The sequence below is a fragment of the Megalops cyprinoides genome, chromosome 10, assembly GCF_013368585.1.
Source record: "Megalops cyprinoides isolate fMegCyp1 chromosome 10, fMegCyp1.pri, whole genome shotgun sequence".
In the NCBI taxonomy this organism is placed as follows: Eukaryota; Metazoa; Chordata; class Actinopteri; order Elopiformes; family Megalopidae; genus Megalops; species Megalops cyprinoides.
The window spans coordinates 29,113,036-29,130,899 of NC_050592.1; the positions used below are offsets into that span (position 1 = coordinate 29,113,036).

At 49.8% G+C, this 17,864-nt stretch overlaps 1 protein-coding gene across 1 annotated transcript in view; it reads right to left on the reverse strand.

Moving 5' to 3' along the window:
• Nucleotides 1-1,372: 1,372 nt before the first annotated feature.
• si:dkey-22o22.2 (neural-cadherin) overlaps nt 1,373-17,864 on the reverse strand; it is a 99,541-nt gene continuing 83,049 nt past the window's right edge. The window contains exons 18-33 of the mRNA XM_036539861.1: nt 15,395-17,012; nt 14,761-14,854; nt 13,225-13,409; nt 12,295-12,527; nt 11,459-11,736; nt 10,874-11,088; nt 9,718-9,845; nt 8,700-8,827; nt 8,458-8,581; nt 7,707-7,887; nt 6,719-6,885; nt 5,202-5,466; nt 4,621-4,801; nt 3,835-4,088; nt 2,514-2,671; nt 1,373-2,048 (exon numbers count right to left, since the gene is read on the reverse strand). Of these exons, the coding sequence (XP_036395754.1) occupies nt 1,566-2,048; nt 2,514-2,671; nt 3,835-4,088; nt 4,621-4,801; nt 5,202-5,466; nt 6,719-6,885; nt 7,707-7,887; nt 8,458-8,581; nt 8,700-8,827; nt 9,718-9,845; nt 10,874-11,088; nt 11,459-11,736; nt 12,295-12,527; nt 13,225-13,409; nt 14,761-14,854; nt 15,395-17,012 (4,692 nt within the window). The 3' untranslated portion in view covers nt 1,373-1,565. The remainder of the gene's footprint in view (nt 2,049-2,513; nt 2,672-3,834; nt 4,089-4,620; nt 4,802-5,201; nt 5,467-6,718; nt 6,886-7,706; nt 7,888-8,457; nt 8,582-8,699; nt 8,828-9,717; nt 9,846-10,873; nt 11,089-11,458; nt 11,737-12,294; nt 12,528-13,224; nt 13,410-14,760; nt 14,855-15,394; nt 17,013-17,864) is intronic.

Genomic DNA, 17,864 nt, shown 5'->3' on the forward strand with positions numbered 1-17,864 from the left:
AAGATAGTTGTAATTCGACTCTAAGTCAACAAAAATATACCTATTAAGGATTTGATTGTTCAAAACAGTTAGTCAGGAAATACATTTCTGTGATTGCATTTTGCGCAATGTCAGCGTCCCCTTCAGGGTACTTCTGTCCTGTTTTAGGGGACCTGTTTTGGTAACGCTCACCTCTCAGGTCACTCACTTACTGACGCAGATTTCACCTCCTCACTACTTTACTATTATACATTCATCCAATTTTGTCAGGTGTGTGGTCAAAAGGAAAATCACTAAGCAGTGTTTCTGCACAGATACTCATGAGCTGTGAAGTCCAGATCTGCTCTAAACACAGTGTAAGACCTTCACCTCTGGACTTCAGCTCCCTCGACCATCTTTGCGAAACGCTCACCCTAGAAGATGAATCTGCGTATCACACAGGGCTTGGCTCAGGAATTTTTCACAAAGGCCTGGCACCTCAAAAAACCTACCCTACACCCCATCACAGAAAAAAAACTATAGCCTTAAAAATACATGAGCACAGTGTACAACCAGGGGTGGATATCAGAGTATAAAAATAATTCACATACTTGTCACACTTTGAAGTACACATTAGCAATGCTGAGCGAACAGGTTTTTTCCACTTACTGGCACATGTAAACCATCACTAAGATGCCTTTTTCTAGCTATCAGCATTTTAAAGTTTGTATTTTTGGCAAATGGGTTCAGCAGTGCTATAGAGGAGATAGAGTAGCCTCTACTAGTGCAATTGGAACCGGATTAAAAAAGTGAGCTTACTCAGTTTGCCTGGAGAGTCCTCTTCCAGCTCAAATAAGAGGTGCTAACTTGCTGCCTTTTAAAAAGAGTGTGGGTTTTAGCAGACACCTGAAATTGCTACCCTGGGCTGTCTGTCTGTCAGTCTGTAGCACAGATCAGCCTTATTGGAGTGAACTCACCACAGGCTCCTTCTCTCATGTTACATACAACGTGTACCACCACTCTACCTCAGAAATGTAGTTTTGTGAGGAGTGTGTTCCTGACTGAATCTACACTCCATCTCCAAAAATCAGCCTAAACCATCAGAGTATTTCAAAAAGCCGTGTACATAATACATAATGCAGACTTAATCTGATAGCATCTGGTTTTCCCTCCTGTCTATGGATAAGCCAAAATGTGGCCCCCATGGTCCCTCTATTTAAGGAAAGAGATCACAACTTCCTTCAGTATCTAGAACAAAAAAGGGAGCAGCTGAATGCTAGTGCTTTTCCATACTTGCTTTAAAAAACATATCAAGGCTAAAATAAATACAGTACACTTAACGTTTCACAGAGAAAACTCAATAAATAAAACCCTCTCTCGAGTTTGCGATTCCCTCAAACCCCTTTTCCACATGTAAAGCTCTTTGCAATTTCATCACGGAAGAGGAAGTGAAACTCTGGCTCCCTTTGAGGTAAGATGCCTTAGTCCCCCTCCACTCTGTCCGCCTGCCTCCCTACCACCCGGAACTACTTCTCAACCGAATGCAACACGAACGGTGACGATAATTAGTTTGGGGAGGTGGGGAGAGGATCTGGGCCATGAAATCATCAAAGCTGTTTCTGGCTGTGGTTGTTGCTGTGGTTCTGGATGGCTTCCCTGTAGGTGAGGACAAACTCGGGCCGGTGGTACAGCTCTCGGAGGCCCTCGAACTTTGTGCCCCACTGGCGGAGGCAGTCGTAGTTGAAGTCGTCCTCGGGGATGGCCGAGCCGAGCGAGCTGAGGCTGCCGGCGGGGGTGCCCATCCCCTCAATGGAGTAGACATGGTAGGTGTCCATGGGCAGGGCCAGGTCGTCGTTGTCTGCCTCCCAGATGATCCTGGAGACGTAGCTCTTGAAGTCCATGGGGCAGTTGGCGATGCAGCCGGCGCTGTGGTGGTAGGCAGCGGCAGCGGCGCCCCCTGTGGTCCCCACAGGGTGCACCTCCTCCTGGGAGCCCTGGGAGGACTTTATGAGGGGTGCGGTGGTGCAGGACGAGGACTGAGACAGGCTGGAGCACAGGGGCCTCTTCAGTTCCGTGATGTCGTAGGCGTTCTGGAGGGAAATAGTGGCAAACATTTTCCACTCTGAGATTCCTCTTCCACCTTCACTTCCTGACACCACAATGTCTCTTTCATCTGAAATGAGTTTCTCTGTTTTCCTCTGCCTTTTGCTTCCTTAAGCTTCAACACTACAGAATTTTTAGGCTAATGCTTATGGAAAAAAGTACTATGCTGCCATCTAGGGGTGTTATTGCAATACTACCCCCTGAAAGAGGGAGGACTCAGGAAGTGCAACTGTCAAATACATTTTATCTTCATGACAGTAGCATGGCTGTCACTGTATATGATCTAAGAATTGCAGGACTGGAAAGCAGGTCTGTGTGGTTTTAGTGATTTGACTTAAGATGATAGGTAATCAATATTAAAAGCCCAGAGGTGTGCTTGGATTGCTTTCATCCGGTGGCAGCGTTTTGAACGTGCTTGATTCCTGTGCTACAGCCCCCAGTCCTGGTCGTACCTGGTCCTGTTCCCCGCCTCCCTCCTCGTTGTAGTTGAGGATGTTCTCACGGATGTCCTCCCAGCTCTCGTGCTCCGCGGGGATGTGGTACACGCCCCTCTTCTGAAACTTACTGCGGCTCCCCTTCTGGTTCCACACCGTCACGGCAACCAGCACAGCTGAGGAGGGAGAGAGAGAGAGAGAGAGAGAGAGAGAGAGAGAGAGAGAGAGAGTGTGTGTGTGAGAGAGAGAGAGAGAGAGAGAGAGAGAGAGAGAGACAGAGATTTAAAGAGATTGAGATACTGCCTGCCAATTCAAATTCAGTTGTGCCACCAGACAATAGTAAAAGATCCAACACTAAGCCAATGCAACTAGCAGGAAAAAAACCTCACTGGCATTGCCTGAAACACCACAGTGGCCCTCTATTCTAAACCAATGGTTTACACAAATAACACTCACAGAGTGTGCATATGAATGTACATGTATGTGAGTGCATGTGTGCATGTGTGTATGTGTGTATGTGTGCGTGAGTGCACATGAGGAGAAGACAGACGCCTCAGCTCCATCCCCTTCCGGAAGGTCCTGTCATTTACAGTGTTTGCCCATTTCGGTCACTTATTCACTTAGCCATTCACGGATGACAAGTCGCGTCTCTTCCCCATTTTCAATTAAAAAACAGGAAGCAGCCGAATCGGGCGCCACCACTGGCGCGGGCCCTATCACGGGAGATAAGAGCGCCGCCTGGCACCGTCCCCAGTGCGCCCCCCCCCCCCCCCACCCTCACCAGAGAGGGTATCAATCGGATTATCTGTCAATGAATGCCAGACCGGCGTTAGCGCGCCGCTTTTCTGCTCCGCTTGACACACTTTGTTTTAGCTTCACTCCGCCGGGCGAAAAATAATTTCTTAAAAGGATTTCTGCCGCTCTCCTGTGATGCGGCTGATACGGGAGCCGGTGGAAGCCTGGGGGGCAGCTGCCAGCCTGTCACCGGCACACCTGTCAGAGGATCAGCTCGCCGCCATCGCTCTAATCTCGCGCGCAACTCTTCCCTCCGACGCCCCCTTTCCGTCTTCATCTCGCCGTAGCCGCTGGGGTTTTCTTTTGTGCTTTCGCATCATGTTGTGGGGGAGCATGGAAGAAGGAGAGTTTTGTGTTTTTAGGGGTAGCAGTGAATCTGACACTCCTGGTGCCGTTCTTGCTCGGTGCGGAGTGACCAGTCTGTTGATTTTACTATGTGCACATAAGAGCAAGGGTGTGCTTCTTAGAAGAGGGTGAGGAAGAGATAACCACCGTGTGTCAAAATGGGAAAATGGGCGGAGCCTGGGGGCGTTGCCGTAGTTACCGAAGAAGACGAGCAGGCACATGCTGATGGCCAGGATGGAGCTGGGGCTGAGGGCGGCCAGGCGGATGGCCTTCACCTGGCTGACCTCACACCACTGCCCCCGGAACCCCTCTGGGCAGCGGCACTGGACGCTCTTGGACGACTGGGCCAGGCAGGTACCCCCGTTGCGGCAGGTGGAGGGCCCGCACGGGGAGGGGGCGCAGCGCTGGAGCCCCGACACCTCGTCCGCCACCGTCACCTGACCGGCGGGGCACCTGTAGGAGCGCACAGAATGCAGTCAGGTGCACACCAGCACAGAGCACAGTTAAGTACTGTTCACACAAAGACAAAGAACCCCAGGGAGGTATATACTAGCACAGCAAACCCTAGTCATGTATCCAAAAACACACAGAACCCTGGTCAGTCTCTCTATAAACAAATGCACAGAACCCAAGTCAGGTATTGTACACACAAACACAGAACCCCTGGCAGGCACCGACAAGCACACAGCAGACAACATAAACAAAAAAACAGAATTCCTATAGGACACGCAGTGTAGCACACAAGAAGGAAACCTAGTGCTTTGGAAAAAATGGACACATGTATTGCTTCAAACTGTATTTGGTTTGCAATAGTATCTGAAAATGTTCTGAATATTGCATCCAGCACGCGTATTCCTCTGAGGCTGATTCCAGCCAATAATGCGATCTCCCATGGCAACACAGGACATCGCTGCAAGTGGCTGTGAGCGCCCGCAGGGGTCGGCGGGGCCGGCGGGGAGGGGGGGGGGTCGGGTTCGGAGCGCACCTGCACTCGTGCTTCCTCCACAGGTCGACGCAGTAGAGCGGCCCGCGGCAGGGCCGGGCGCTGCAGGCGTCCGAGTGGCAGCCCACCTGCACCCCGCGCCGCTCCAGCACCGTGCTGAACTCCGTGCTCTGCCCATCCAGCGGCAGCGAGTGGCCGTTCAGCCGCACGTCCCTCATGCAGCCTGCCGGGGAGGAGAGAGGCGGTCACGGTCATGGTCACGGTCACACAGCGGCCTGCCACTGCGGAAATCACTCCACAGCTTCCGCACACGGAGCTGCCAAATTCCCACATGGACAACAGCTATTTCTGGCCTAAATTTCTGCATCCCACCTCCAAAATTAAAAAAAACATCTTAAAAAACACATTTGCTTGTGAAATACTGTAATTACACGTTGTGTGTTGGCACTTTCACAATAATGGGAGGAGAATGGGTGTTTTGGGGGGGGGCATGTGTTCTTTTATCTTTGTAGAATCTTAACTAATTAATAAAACAACATGAACTAAAAAACTAAACAGGTTACAATGTGAGAAATAAGACAGGCTCCCTCTGCTGGTGGGGAAGGGGAACTCGCGAGTCCTACCCTGGAAGTCGCCGTGCTGGCCGTGGGGCAGGCTGTTCCCCAGCACCACGCTGGAGGGGTGCACCACGATCTCCCGCTTGTGCCCCAGCGCCGCGCTGACCTCCCGCGAGCCGCCGCCCTGCTCCAGCCGCAGCGTGAACAGGTTGTCATGGCGATGCAGGCCCACCAGGACCCACTGGCCACCGTCCACCCGCTGGCTGGTCAGGCGCAGGGCGTGGGCGCCATCGCCCAGGTTCGCCCTCACGCTCAGGTGCCCGTCCAGTATCTGCCATGGGGCACAGTGGTTAGACAGCAGGACTTGCACCCGAAAGGTTATCGGTTCAAATACGTGGCATCCAGGACACTACTCTTCTACCTTTGAATAACGCTACATTTTTAATTGCTACAGTTAATATCTGGCTACAGTAGAACCTCAAAGATCAGGATTATGAACACCTCTACTGCGATATATAAAAGAGTGCCAATGTTAATTCAGCCAAAGCTTGAAATAACAAAACTAGAAAGACAAACCACACCACAGCCAGAGAGTATAAAACCATCATTTCTCATATCAAAAAGGGACATAAAATTAAGCAATTAAAAATCAAGGCTGGGCATACCACAGCATTGAAGAGTAGGTCATTAGAAAAGCTGAGGATGAGAACTTTAACAAAGCAATGCACTCCTGGTTCTCACAGCTAAGAGCCAAAGGCAATCTTGTCTATGGCCCAGTTGTCATAGAAAAGACTTTTAAGCTTTCGTATGTGACAATATACCCAGAGAGAGACATTTTAAGATGTATTGGTGACTACAGATGTTTAAAGAGAGTTACTGTTACAAAGAAATTTAGCCTAATTTGAGTGGGTGTACCCATGCAATTGGCTGCCTTGTGGGTGAGGATGTGGTAAGAGAAAACTTGATTTGTTGATTTGTTCATAAATTTTTCATTTTGAATAGGTATTCTGTCCTGCAGCCTACCACTATTTTTGGGCATGTGCATAACAAGAAGAATTAGTCCCATGTTTGCAAGCTGGGCTTTCAAAGCCTACTTTTCATGTTTTTAATGATCTGCCAAAGTTTCGCATTTCAAATGTTATTTTAGGCTGTTAAAAGCTGCTGGATGTTCTGTTTTAACGTAGCTTACAAGTAGGCTACTCTGTGAACTCACTAGAGTACATGTATCAGATTGTAAACAGTAAATTACCGTAATTAATGGGAAAATGAATTGGAATCATACATTAAAATGTACAAATTTGGTGCATTTTCAGCATTACTCGGCATTACAAACCTTTCAGGGATACGACCAACCCCCTGGTACCAAAGTGTGTGGATTTTTGAGGGTCTACTGTATAGAATGTATAAACAGATAAGGATCTATAAATGGATACTATGCAAAGTGTTATCCGAGCGAGTTGCTCCGGACAAGAGGCCTCCGCCAATGCACGAGAATGATGAAATGCAATGTAACGGTCAGCCGGGGCGGGCGCAGATGGGGGGCGCGTATTTTAGGAGCGCCGCCTGCTCCCCTCTCCCCATACCTCCAGGATGATGTACTCGTTGGCGTCCCGGGAGGCCATGCTGAGCAGGGTGCCCGAGGAGGACCGGGTGCGCAGCAGCAGCTGGGCGTGGGTCCGTCTGGGGCTCCCGCCCCCCCTCAGCTGGTAGCGCAGCATGCTCTCCTTCTCAAAGGACCATTCTGGGAGCGCTGGGGGGGAGGGGGGGGAGGGGGAGAGAGGAGACATCAACACAGCTGCATCTTTCACTGCATACAGCTTCCACATCCGCCATTCAAACTCACTCCCAGCGTCAGCGTTTTGAGTGTTAGCGGCGCCTCGCTAACGTCAAATATACACAAAGCGTATTGAGAGAAAAGTTTATGCGGCTCGGAGAGTGCATTTAAGGACTGGGAGTTGGCAGTAGCAGAAGTTCCTGCAGACAAGCATGAAACGAGGCAGGATTGAGCTTCTCTTCTTGTGAGTCGTCTCTGGTTGCAGTGGGAGCGTGGGAACTCTCCCCTGAATCCCACAAGTAATCCGCAGTCTCCTGGTAATTACCGTGCACTGTGACACGCTGGAGCAGAAGTACGTGTGCGCACACACATGTGCACACACACACACACACAGGCACACAGGTACACACGCACATACACACGCACACACTCACACACACACACATGCACGTGAACATTCACATAAGGACAGTGAGTGACGCACAGTCTCTCGCAGACATATATAGCTGCACACTCACACAACAGCCACATAATCCCACGCTCATCATCCCACGCACACACACACACACACACACACACACACACGCACACACATATACGCATGTACTCCAGCTCAGTCATGCAGCAAGCACACACAACACAGTCAGTCACGCTGTCACATTCAAATACAAAATCACAATCACACAAAGGCAGTGGCACACAGACATATATGGTCACACACACTTACACAATTACACACAGACACGCATAATCACCCCCGAAGGCACTGCCACGTGACAGCACGTGCACACACGCACCTTTGTCGCACTTGTGTCCGCTGAAGCCAGGGTGGCAGTCGCAGCTGAAGGAGCCCCACTCTCCGAGACACTTTCCATGGACGCCACAGGAGGGCCCCCCGGCCGTCAGACACACCCCGTCGGTCAGGCCACACCCAGGGGTGCTGTTCAGACTCTCCGCGGGGTTGCCCAGGTCATACACCTGACAGAGAACACAGAGAGAGAGAGATTTTCACACACAGGGGGAACTCAGTGTAAGGCCTCAGCTACCCCCCCCCCATCACATGACCTCCTCCATTGAACAGTGACCCTAAGTGACCTCCACCAGGCCATGTGACCTGTCAGAATGGCCCGCTCTCAGCGACCGGAGACTCGCTTGTGCATTGTCACGCAAGCGAAGGCGGGAATTGGAACTAATTCTGCTGTGACTAAGTCCAGCAGTCAAGTTTACTTCTTGTTTGGAATTTTAAAAAGCTTTGTTGACCCGCTTGCCTTCCTTGTACTCCAGCAGCCATCTGGCCGGCTCGCTCCCAGAGTACACCCTGCGATTGCCAAAGCAGCCCTTGTGAAGAGGGCCTGAGGACTGAGGACAGGCACAGACACACTCAGGTTCAGAAGTGCTGTCTCTCTCCCACTGATATTCATGAATCTGTCCATCAAGCGTTTGGCAAAGAGCTTCAGGACAGACCAAAGCAAAGCAAAGAAAAAAACCCTAAAGAAGAGGCAGAGACACTTGAGAGGAAGAGGAGGCACTGAGGCCCTCGTGCGGTACCTGGCTGTCCACGACCAGGTTCCTCAGACAGCCCACAAAGCCCTTGAAGTGCGGGTGCGTCCGTCGGAGCGGGAGGGAGTCCTTCACACCCCCCAGCTGCAGGGGCTGGTTCACGTTGAGGAACCTGGGGAGGGTAGAGAGGAGGAAAAGGGGAATGGTTAAGTTGAGCAGGGAGAAGTGGTGTGCTCAGAAAAACCAGTCACTGGAGCTTGGCTTGTCCCAAGGCTATCTTTATCTCTCACCTGTCTGTCCCGGGGGTCTCGCCTGATGCTTTGCAGACAGACTGGTCAGTCTCCATCATCTCCACTCCCAGACCCTCCACCTCATTCACCGCTGCCCCGGAACAGCGGTCCAGGACAAGCTGAACAGTCTGAAACACAAGCCCTGTTTGAGTGACACTGCTCCCCCCCCATCTTGGGAATTAAACCTAGCACTGGGATTCAGGGCCTACCCCTCTCCACTTCCTACACCTCTAGAGAAATGCACTGATGCTTGAACAGCCTGCAGAAAGTACCGGAAATTACAAACACATGGACAGTGAACCTGAAGGGGCCTTTACTGCTAAACCTGGCAATATCGGAGGAATTATATTTAGGTAATCCTGCGTCAGCTGTGCGTTCTCCATCCAACTTTAATAGCCTGTCTTGCTAACCCTGTGGGAGATGGAGGGAGGGTAAGAAACTGGGAGGGAGAGCTCTGAAGCGCCTCCGTCAGACAGATGAAAATCCCCTTGAGAAATGCAACTCGCCTGTTTCTCCTTCAGGTGGTGTGGACCACCTCTCCCTCTTCTGTTTCAGCCCTAGTCCAGTTTTAATCCTGTCCGCCCCGAGCCAAACCATCCTCAAGGGGCTGCATCACTTTCTTCTGTAGACTGAGCTATTATCTTCAATTCCTCACTCTCATATTCCTTTCTCCCAGAGAAAATGCCCATGTGAGATTTCTGCAGCCCTAGACACCTCATCCCACCAACCCCAGAACTCCACCCCCTCCATGACCCAGAGCTCCACCCCTCCATGACCCAGAGCTCCACCACCCCATGACCCAGAGCTCCACCCCCTCCATGACCCAGAGCTCCACCTACTCCATGACCCAGAGCTCCACCCCCTCCATGACTGAGAGCCCCACCCCCCCTTCAATCAGAGCCACCCTTCTAATCCAATGTACTTCTTTCCTTCCAGTATAATTCCTGCTACCCCTGGCACAGTCTCCTGCCCATAACCCCCAAAGTCCCTCCCACTCCGACACCAGTACAGTGCACACCTTTCCGTCGCTGATGATGTCCAGGCGGTGCCAGCGGCGGTCAGTGACGGTGGCCCTGGAAGGCAGCTGCAGCGTCAGGGTCCCCGAGCCGTGACTCACGCTGAGAGACGGGACCCCGCTCTTCAGCTCTGGACATGAGACCACCAGGAAAAAAAAACAGCTCTTCATTAAAACAGCTCCTCACCTCACTGAGCACAGCGTGTCAGGAACAAGGACAGCACTGACTGCGTGACATCCAGCCACATCCTACTGTGTTCTTGGGAGGAAAATGACAATGAGTCACTTATCTTTCTGTGTAAGTGCGATATTGCTGGTGCCTGAAAATGATTAGGATTAGTTTCATTTCACCTCGGTGCACTCAACCTACATGTTACATACTTTAAAACTTTCATGGCTGCACCTAAATCACCTTCTATAACAAGAATACTATTTAAAAGTCGTATATTGTTCTGTTATATAGTGATGATATATGAATTTTGAATGTTCTGGATTCCTTTCCAATTGGGTAGTGCTAAACGCTCCCCTGAATTAACGGGATTTATGTGATTTTTGTGTACATCTATGGTGTCTAACCCCCTGACCCCGAATGCAACATTGGCAGGCACTGTATTGAACTGCTGCAGTGAAAAATGCCTCACTACAATCAATATGTGGTCGTTTTCGATTTCCTGTCTCCGACGGGGGACCGTGGACTCCACTCAATAATTACACAACAGCAGTGTACATGTAAGTAACAAACCAATCACACAGGCTTCATAATTCCAGCACTGTCCTCTACTAACCTTGTCATAACATTGTGGGCATTAGGAAAGTTCCATCAGGAACAGCTTGATTAATAGCAAAACGGGACAAAAAATGATGGAACAGTAGTCAAAGGCTGAATGGCAATAAGACTGCAGGCCTTTGCTGTATTTGAAAAGTTGCCGCCGTGACATGCAAAGTCACAGTTCTGCATCCTTTGACTTCCAAGGCCAAAGCCCTTTAGATGTTAAGAAGCTCAGAGAGAGAAGCTCTCATTAAAACCATATTAATCGTAAAATTGATATTATAGCATGCATTATTAATGTCCTTGAGAGTATTCTTATTGAAAAACTTAAACATTCTCAAACGATTCCCAATCTTTTTTGCAAACTATTTTCCAAGAGCTGATTCTCACCCAGGGCAATGAAGTCCTCCTTGTCCCCGGGATGGAGTGGCCCCAGGGGCCCGTTGTAGAGAAGCAGCCCATTGGCTGACTCCGTGATGAACTCCAGAGAGATGTGGCTCTGGAAGCAGGGCCTTATGGGAGGAAACCAGGCATAGCCGTGGCCACGGAAAGTGTGCTTGGTCTGCTGGCACTCTGGGCCATCAAACATAGGGGGGCATTTACATCTGAAAACAAATGAAGGCAATGAAAAACGTTGGAAGGACACAAAGTGTTCCAAGTTGTGTATTAATTGTCTTGCAAACAAGTTCTGAGTCATTTAATTTTTTACTCTCCAAAAATGCAAATGATCACAGAAGGTGTTTTGAGCCTAGTGTGAGGAACGTGCAGTGCTGGCAGGCTTTCTGCTGACTCACCCACCACAACAAAACTACTCGTGCACCATAAAATAAACATACATGAGGCTCTGCTGTGAAAATTCCACCCTCGCAGTGCCATTTTCACGTACAAAAGATCAGAGTGTTCCAAACACAGATGGCTTTGTTGTTGTGTTCCATTAGCGTTGCCTCAGAAACTCTCCGCTCGGCAGCCGCTTACCTGTAGCCCAGCTCGCTGTCGACGCAGGTGCCCCCATTGAGGCAGGGACTGCGGGGGTAGGAGGCGCAGGAAAGGTGCAGGCTTTCGCGGGCCGAGCAGCCGCACTGGGCTTTGACTGACGCTGAGACAGAGATGAGCGAGGCGTTCCCGCCGTTGAGCACGGCGGGGGCGTCGCTGAAGCTGACGGTGCTGGAGCAGCCCCCGGTCTGGCTGCAGTCGCTGTAGGCGCACTCGTCCACCCCCACCTGGGAAATGGCCACGCCCAGGACAGCCTCCAGCTAAGAGAGAGAGAGAGACGGAGCCGCTCACAGACCATCCTGCAGAGGTCAAAGCTCAGCAGAACGGAACACAAAAAGAACACAGAAACCCTCACCTACAATGGGCATGAATGTACACTGAAAATATGCATATACATTTGAGTAGACACAATAGAATCATAAACTGAAGTAACTCATGACATTGGATATTACAAAGTCAAGTTTCAACAAACGAACTGAAATCACAGACACCATTTCCATTGGTAAACTCACAGGATGTCTGTATTTCCCTGGCCCAATGCACTGTCTATAGCCACCGTTAAACTGTCAGAGATGTGAGACACTGTGTGTAAACACAGGGCGCAGAAGGCTCTTTGCATTGTCCTCCACTTTAACGAGAGCATGTGAGAATTACAATTTAAGAAGTCTTGAATTCTTTATAAGGACCCAAGAGCACGCGTCTGTCTCACCTCCCCCCCACCCTCTCCCAGGGCTAGAACTCAGCGTGTCCTTCTCTGCTTTTTCTTCCCTTAAATGGATGTGAAAGATTCATGCATGGCCGAGGTGCACAGGGGATACCTTTGCTTTGTGCGTGGCCACATTGCCATGGAGCTTCTCAGGCTTATAGTAGGGCGACCCGTGGGCGGCGAACCACACGCTGACCTCGCGGGCGCTCCGGCTGCCATTGGCCACACTGAAGACGTGCACGTTGTCCCGGTCCGTCTGCAGGACCTCCGACAGGAGCCGCTCCAGCCGGGAGTACCTGCTCTCCTGACCCTCTGGAGCCGCAAAGAACTCCTCCACCGTGATGTCTGCGGGAGGCGGGAGAGAGGGTACTGCACACATTACACCCCCTTCACAAAGGCCTCAAATGCCCTGCTTTTAAAGCAAGGTTCTACACACCACCCTGCCCTGGTATCGCTGTCCGTCATTCTCTAACCAAATGTTTAAAGGTCAAATTTAGGGTAAAGTGTCTGATTGGCCAGCACAGGATCACGTCTGGTCAATGTCTGATTTGTAAAGGCTTGGTACATCTTATCAAAAGCTTTCACGGGAATGAATGTTTTTCAGAGGACAGCCCTGGGGGGTCTTTTAAGATCTTTAAGATCTTTTAAAGAGCTTTTGTAAAGTTTAAGAGCCTTTTTTGTATGAAACCTGATACCGTAGAAAGTAAAGATGGTCTTCACAACCTGACTCCTCAAGGGTACATATAAGCGGGAGTTTATGCTTTCATTATTAATCACCTATCTCTCTTAGAAGGCAGGGAAACTCAGCTGAAGATCATTGGTTGAATTGAATGGGTCAGTGCAAGGCTGGAATGAAGGCCGTTGGGGCGTTGAGGTCCTCTAGAACCAGTGTTAAAGAGTCTGAATGTGTGGGACGTATGATATATATATCAGCATATCAGCAAAGTATTTTGTGCACGTTGGGTCTGGAAAGTGAAATAAGAGGTGAAGTCTGACAGATACAGCGGTCTGAACATACGTGACCTGCCCTAGAGAGACTCACTGGACAGGCGCAGAGATCCAGCATTGCGCACCGCCTCTTCCTTAAGCTCCTTGACGACAACCTCCACAGTGGAAGTCACGTCCGGCCAGGTCTTGTCGGCCACCCTGACCTGAAGGCTGTACCTTCCGGGTGGGGTTCCCTCTCTGACGCTGAGCTGACCTGAGCTCTGGTTCAGGATGAATTGCCTGTGAGGGTGAGACAAAGATGTTTGGTGTGCACTGATCTTGGATCAGTGTCAGTGTACATTCACCATCCATTCTAACGGTAAAAGGGCACATCAAGAGGAGAGAGACAGTCAGCCTGGTGTCTCACAATATAATGCATTATAATGCATCAATGATGCATATTTATATTGCCCTAAGTGCTCACACAGATGCCACAAGCACTGTACTTATAACTCTGCTCTTCGTTAAAGCCCACAATGATGAGATTGAGAGGGACTAGGGACAGTTGCCAGTCTGGCACAATAATGGCTTTTTCTGTGTTGACACTGGAGTGCCATACGGGCACCGTGTGCTGTTTTGAAACATGCCTCTGAATATGCAGGGGTAAAATTGTCCTGCCACAAGATCACATGACTTTTAACAGCATGGGAACAGAAAGGGGCTTATATCATTAAAGAAGCAATGTCACTTTATAGTACTGAAGTGGCGACTATATATGACACAGGCCAGGGGTAGACCATAGGCTGTGAGTTGATTCTATCACACAACCACAGAAAGCACCTCACATAATATTCCCAAGATTGTACACTAAAATAAAATAATAAGAATAAAAATATTAAACAAATGAAAAGAAAAACCTGAACACCTCAAATACAGTCCATGGCATTGGTCTGTGTTGAATACTCTAGTCTGTCTTGACCAAGGTCAGCAAGTTCGCATTTGCTCATGTTCAAATTAGATTTGAGAAGGTGCAATCATGTTCAGAGGAATTGAGCTCTACGTCTGGTGGTGACCTTCAGTAGCAGAGCCAAATGAGGTCATTAACTGTCAAGTAAGCAAATAAAACACTACAAGAACCAAAGTGATACACTAGAGCACAACAGAGGTGCAAAGTAATCTTCCTGAGCAGCTCACTTAACTGATAATGCACTGACACTGATACTGATACTATTGTCTAAATTAATTAGAAAAATTACACTCAAGACAAAAAATGCTTTCATAACAAATGACTGACAAATATTTCTGAACCACATTTCATCATCAGTTTGAGGTAACATCTTCTTGTCTGTGCCTTCTTTCTTCCTGAGTTGTTTGAGAGCTTTTAATGAATTCGGTGAGCCCAGATTACAGGTGGCTCGTTAGAGCGAGCGGTTTGATGCGTAACCGACTCCGATAATGCATTCATTGTAATGAGAGAGAACCGTTGCCTTTTCTGCGAGTGAATTTTGAATACAATTCTTTATGAACTATTAATGACCGTGCCCGACGAGAGATGTCAGTGTATCGCTGCACCATGCTCGAAGATTCCTCCTCCACTAAGTGGCAGATTTCATAGCAGGCTGATTCGAACTTCAATAAAAGATCAAAGCACCTGGAGGGTTTGCCTTCAAATCTGTAAACCTTTTCATTCCAGTCGTCAAGGTCAGGGGATTGAACCTGTCCAAGTACAGTTGTTGGGAGAATGCCTGGGGAAAATACATAATTAGGTTACAGATCAGAACCCAATATCACCCATGAAATACCTGCAGCTTTGAGAGGCAGACAGAGAAAAGATAGGGATCTCTCTTTGAGATAAGGGAAATATCACCACATCACATATAGACACTGTTAAACATTACAACGAGGGAAAAGAAAAAATACATTAGTATGCAGCACACTTATGTCTCCAAAAGCAAAATTGTAATGCTGTAATCCTGTTAGGCATGAAATCAACAGCTTTTAAAATTGGTCCGGTTTATGTGCCTATTAAACCTAGGACTTAACTTAAGTAAATTGTTTTCTTCATGGCATGTTTGGGATACACGATGAATTTTTATTACAAGGTTTTTTTTCCTCTCAGAGGCACAAAAATATTTCTGTTCAGACTGTTCTTTTCTTCTGGGTATTGCAGCTAGCATAGTTAGGAGATGGCATGAAAGGAGAGTTGAGTAGTGGAGGTTACAGGTAACCACAACCCTCCCACAGTGATGTTGAACACTGAAGCAGCATGTCGCTCAGACCCTGACCTTTGTAGCTGTACACGATGAACTGTGAGTGCCCGGGCGCGTGGGGGTGGTCGTTCCTGTCTCCAATGGTGATGGTGAGGGTGCTGGTGGAGCTCATTGGAGGGCTCCCGCTATCAATCATCAGGATGGGCAGCAGGTACTCCTTCTGCTGCTCGCGGTCGAAGGTGTGCAGCGCGGTGACCAGGGCGCTGCCGTTGCGCAGGTCAGTCAGGTTGAAGCTGGTGACGTCGCTGCTCAGCATCAACAAGCGGATGGTGAAGGGCCCGCCGTTGGGGGCGGAGTCGCGGTCAGCAGCGTGCAGCAGGAGGGAGGTGTCGTTCATGCGCACCGCCTGGGGCGCGGCGCCGTTCTCCCACACCACCGGCCGGTAGGGCACCTCGAACTCGGGCCCATTGTCGTTGACGTCCTGCACTGTCACCAGCACGACGGCAGTGCCAGTGAGTGCTGGGTTACCCATGTCAGTGGCGTGGACCATGAGGCGGTGCTGGGAGACCTTCTCACGGTCCAGAGAGTCCGCCACCACCACCCAGCCGCTCTTGTCCACGAGGAACTGCTCGTAGGGGTCGGACTCAGGCGCAATGCTGTAGAAGAACTTCCCGTTCTGGCCTGAGTCCAGGTCGACGGCGGTGACCTGGGCGACGATGGTGCCAACAGGTACGTCCTCGAACATGCTGCCCGCCTCATAGAACTGGGGGAAGAAGACGGGCGCATGGTCGTTGGAGTCCTCCACCTGGATCACGCAGTAGGCCAGGCTGAAGAAGTCCACATCCTCCACCTTGACGGTGAGGTTGAAGGTGCGCTCATGGGGCTTCTCAAAGTCGATCTTCTTCTTCAGCCGGACAGTGCCGCGCCGGTTCACCTTGTCGGTCTCCATGAAAAACTTGCGGTCCTCGTCACCGCCCACGATGCTGAAGGTCATGGCCGCGTTCTCGCCCTCGTCACCATCAGTGGCTGACACAGTCAGTACCTCGCTGTTGATGTCCAGGTTCTCGGGCATGGAGGCCGTGTAGACCCTCTGCGTGAAGACGGGCGGGTGGTCGTTCACGTCTGACACCACGATGGTGGCGGTGCCAGTCCCTGAGAGGCCGCCCCCGTCCTGAGCCTCCACCACCACCAGGTAGCGGTCCTCCACCTCGCGGTCCAGGGAGCGCAGTACCGTGTAGATGGTGCCCGTGGCTGGGTTGATGGAGAACAGGTTGAGGTTGATCTCGTTGCGTACATTCTGGACGATCCGGTAGGTCAGGACGGCGTTCCTGCCGGCCTTGGGGTCATCCAGGTCGGTGGCCCGCATCTCCATGATAGATGTGTCAGCAGGCGAGTTCTCCGGCACGTGGCCCACAAAGCAGCTGTCCCCTGCGCACAGGAAGACGGGGGCGTTGTCGTTGACGTCGCGCACCTCCATGATGACATCGGCAAAGCCCGTGAGGCCAGCCCCGCCCTCGTCAGTGGCCAGCACCAGGAAGCGCCAGACGGAACGTTCTTCACGGTCCAGCTTCTTCTGGGCGTGGATCCGGCCTGTCAGCTCCTCAATGGTGAACTCGCTGCCCGCCCCTTGGCCATGCAGGGAGTATCTGAGGGCGCTCTGGTCCGCCCCCTGATCCGGATCAGTGGCTGACACCTGAAAGAGAATTCAAAATTTGCTTTCTTCCCTGTGACTCACTAAGAGTTAACCTGCTAACTCTGTGACTTGCCCTGCTACCAGCCCTCTGACATACAGAGGCAGAGGCAGAGGCAGAGAGGAGCATGCTAATGGCTTCAAAATATCCATCACAGAACTTAGGATACAATTAAAAGTTAATCGGCACAGCAAAGAAATTCAGATTTTTTGTCTACTTTCACTAGAGGGTTTGTTTACACGGGGCCTTTGAAGTTTTTTTTTCCTCCCTGACAGTACGACGCAAGACAATATCGAGAAACATTAAAGAAGACGGCGGCTGAGAACGAGTGAAAGGGAAAATTCATTTCAAATTGGAAATTTTGAAAATCCGCGTGTGCATTAATAAACATAACAAAACACTTCAAGGGAGTCTGCCACAAATCTAAAACAATTTAATGCATTAACATGCCGTGCAGGCTAAATCAGTTGCGTCTCAAAGAAACCTGTTTGGGGCTGAAGCATGCTTGATTTATGCTGCTATCCGGGATTATTTTCATTGCTGATGGAATTTTATATTTTCAGCTCCTTCTCAACGCAAGCTAACAACACTGCATCCCAATCACTGAGAGTCTCCTTATAGAACCCACTATGGAATGAAATCCAAACCACAAATATAATAAATACAACAATTTATATGAAAATATACATTTTCTGTTTTACAAAATAATAATCATCACTGTCATATGTTCTACTCAACAAGGACATTTTATGATTTATTATTACGCTTTATGTATAAGACCGCAACTGTGTGTATATTTCAATGCATAATTAACACATATTCCTTTGCTTGTGGATTATATATCACTACTTCAC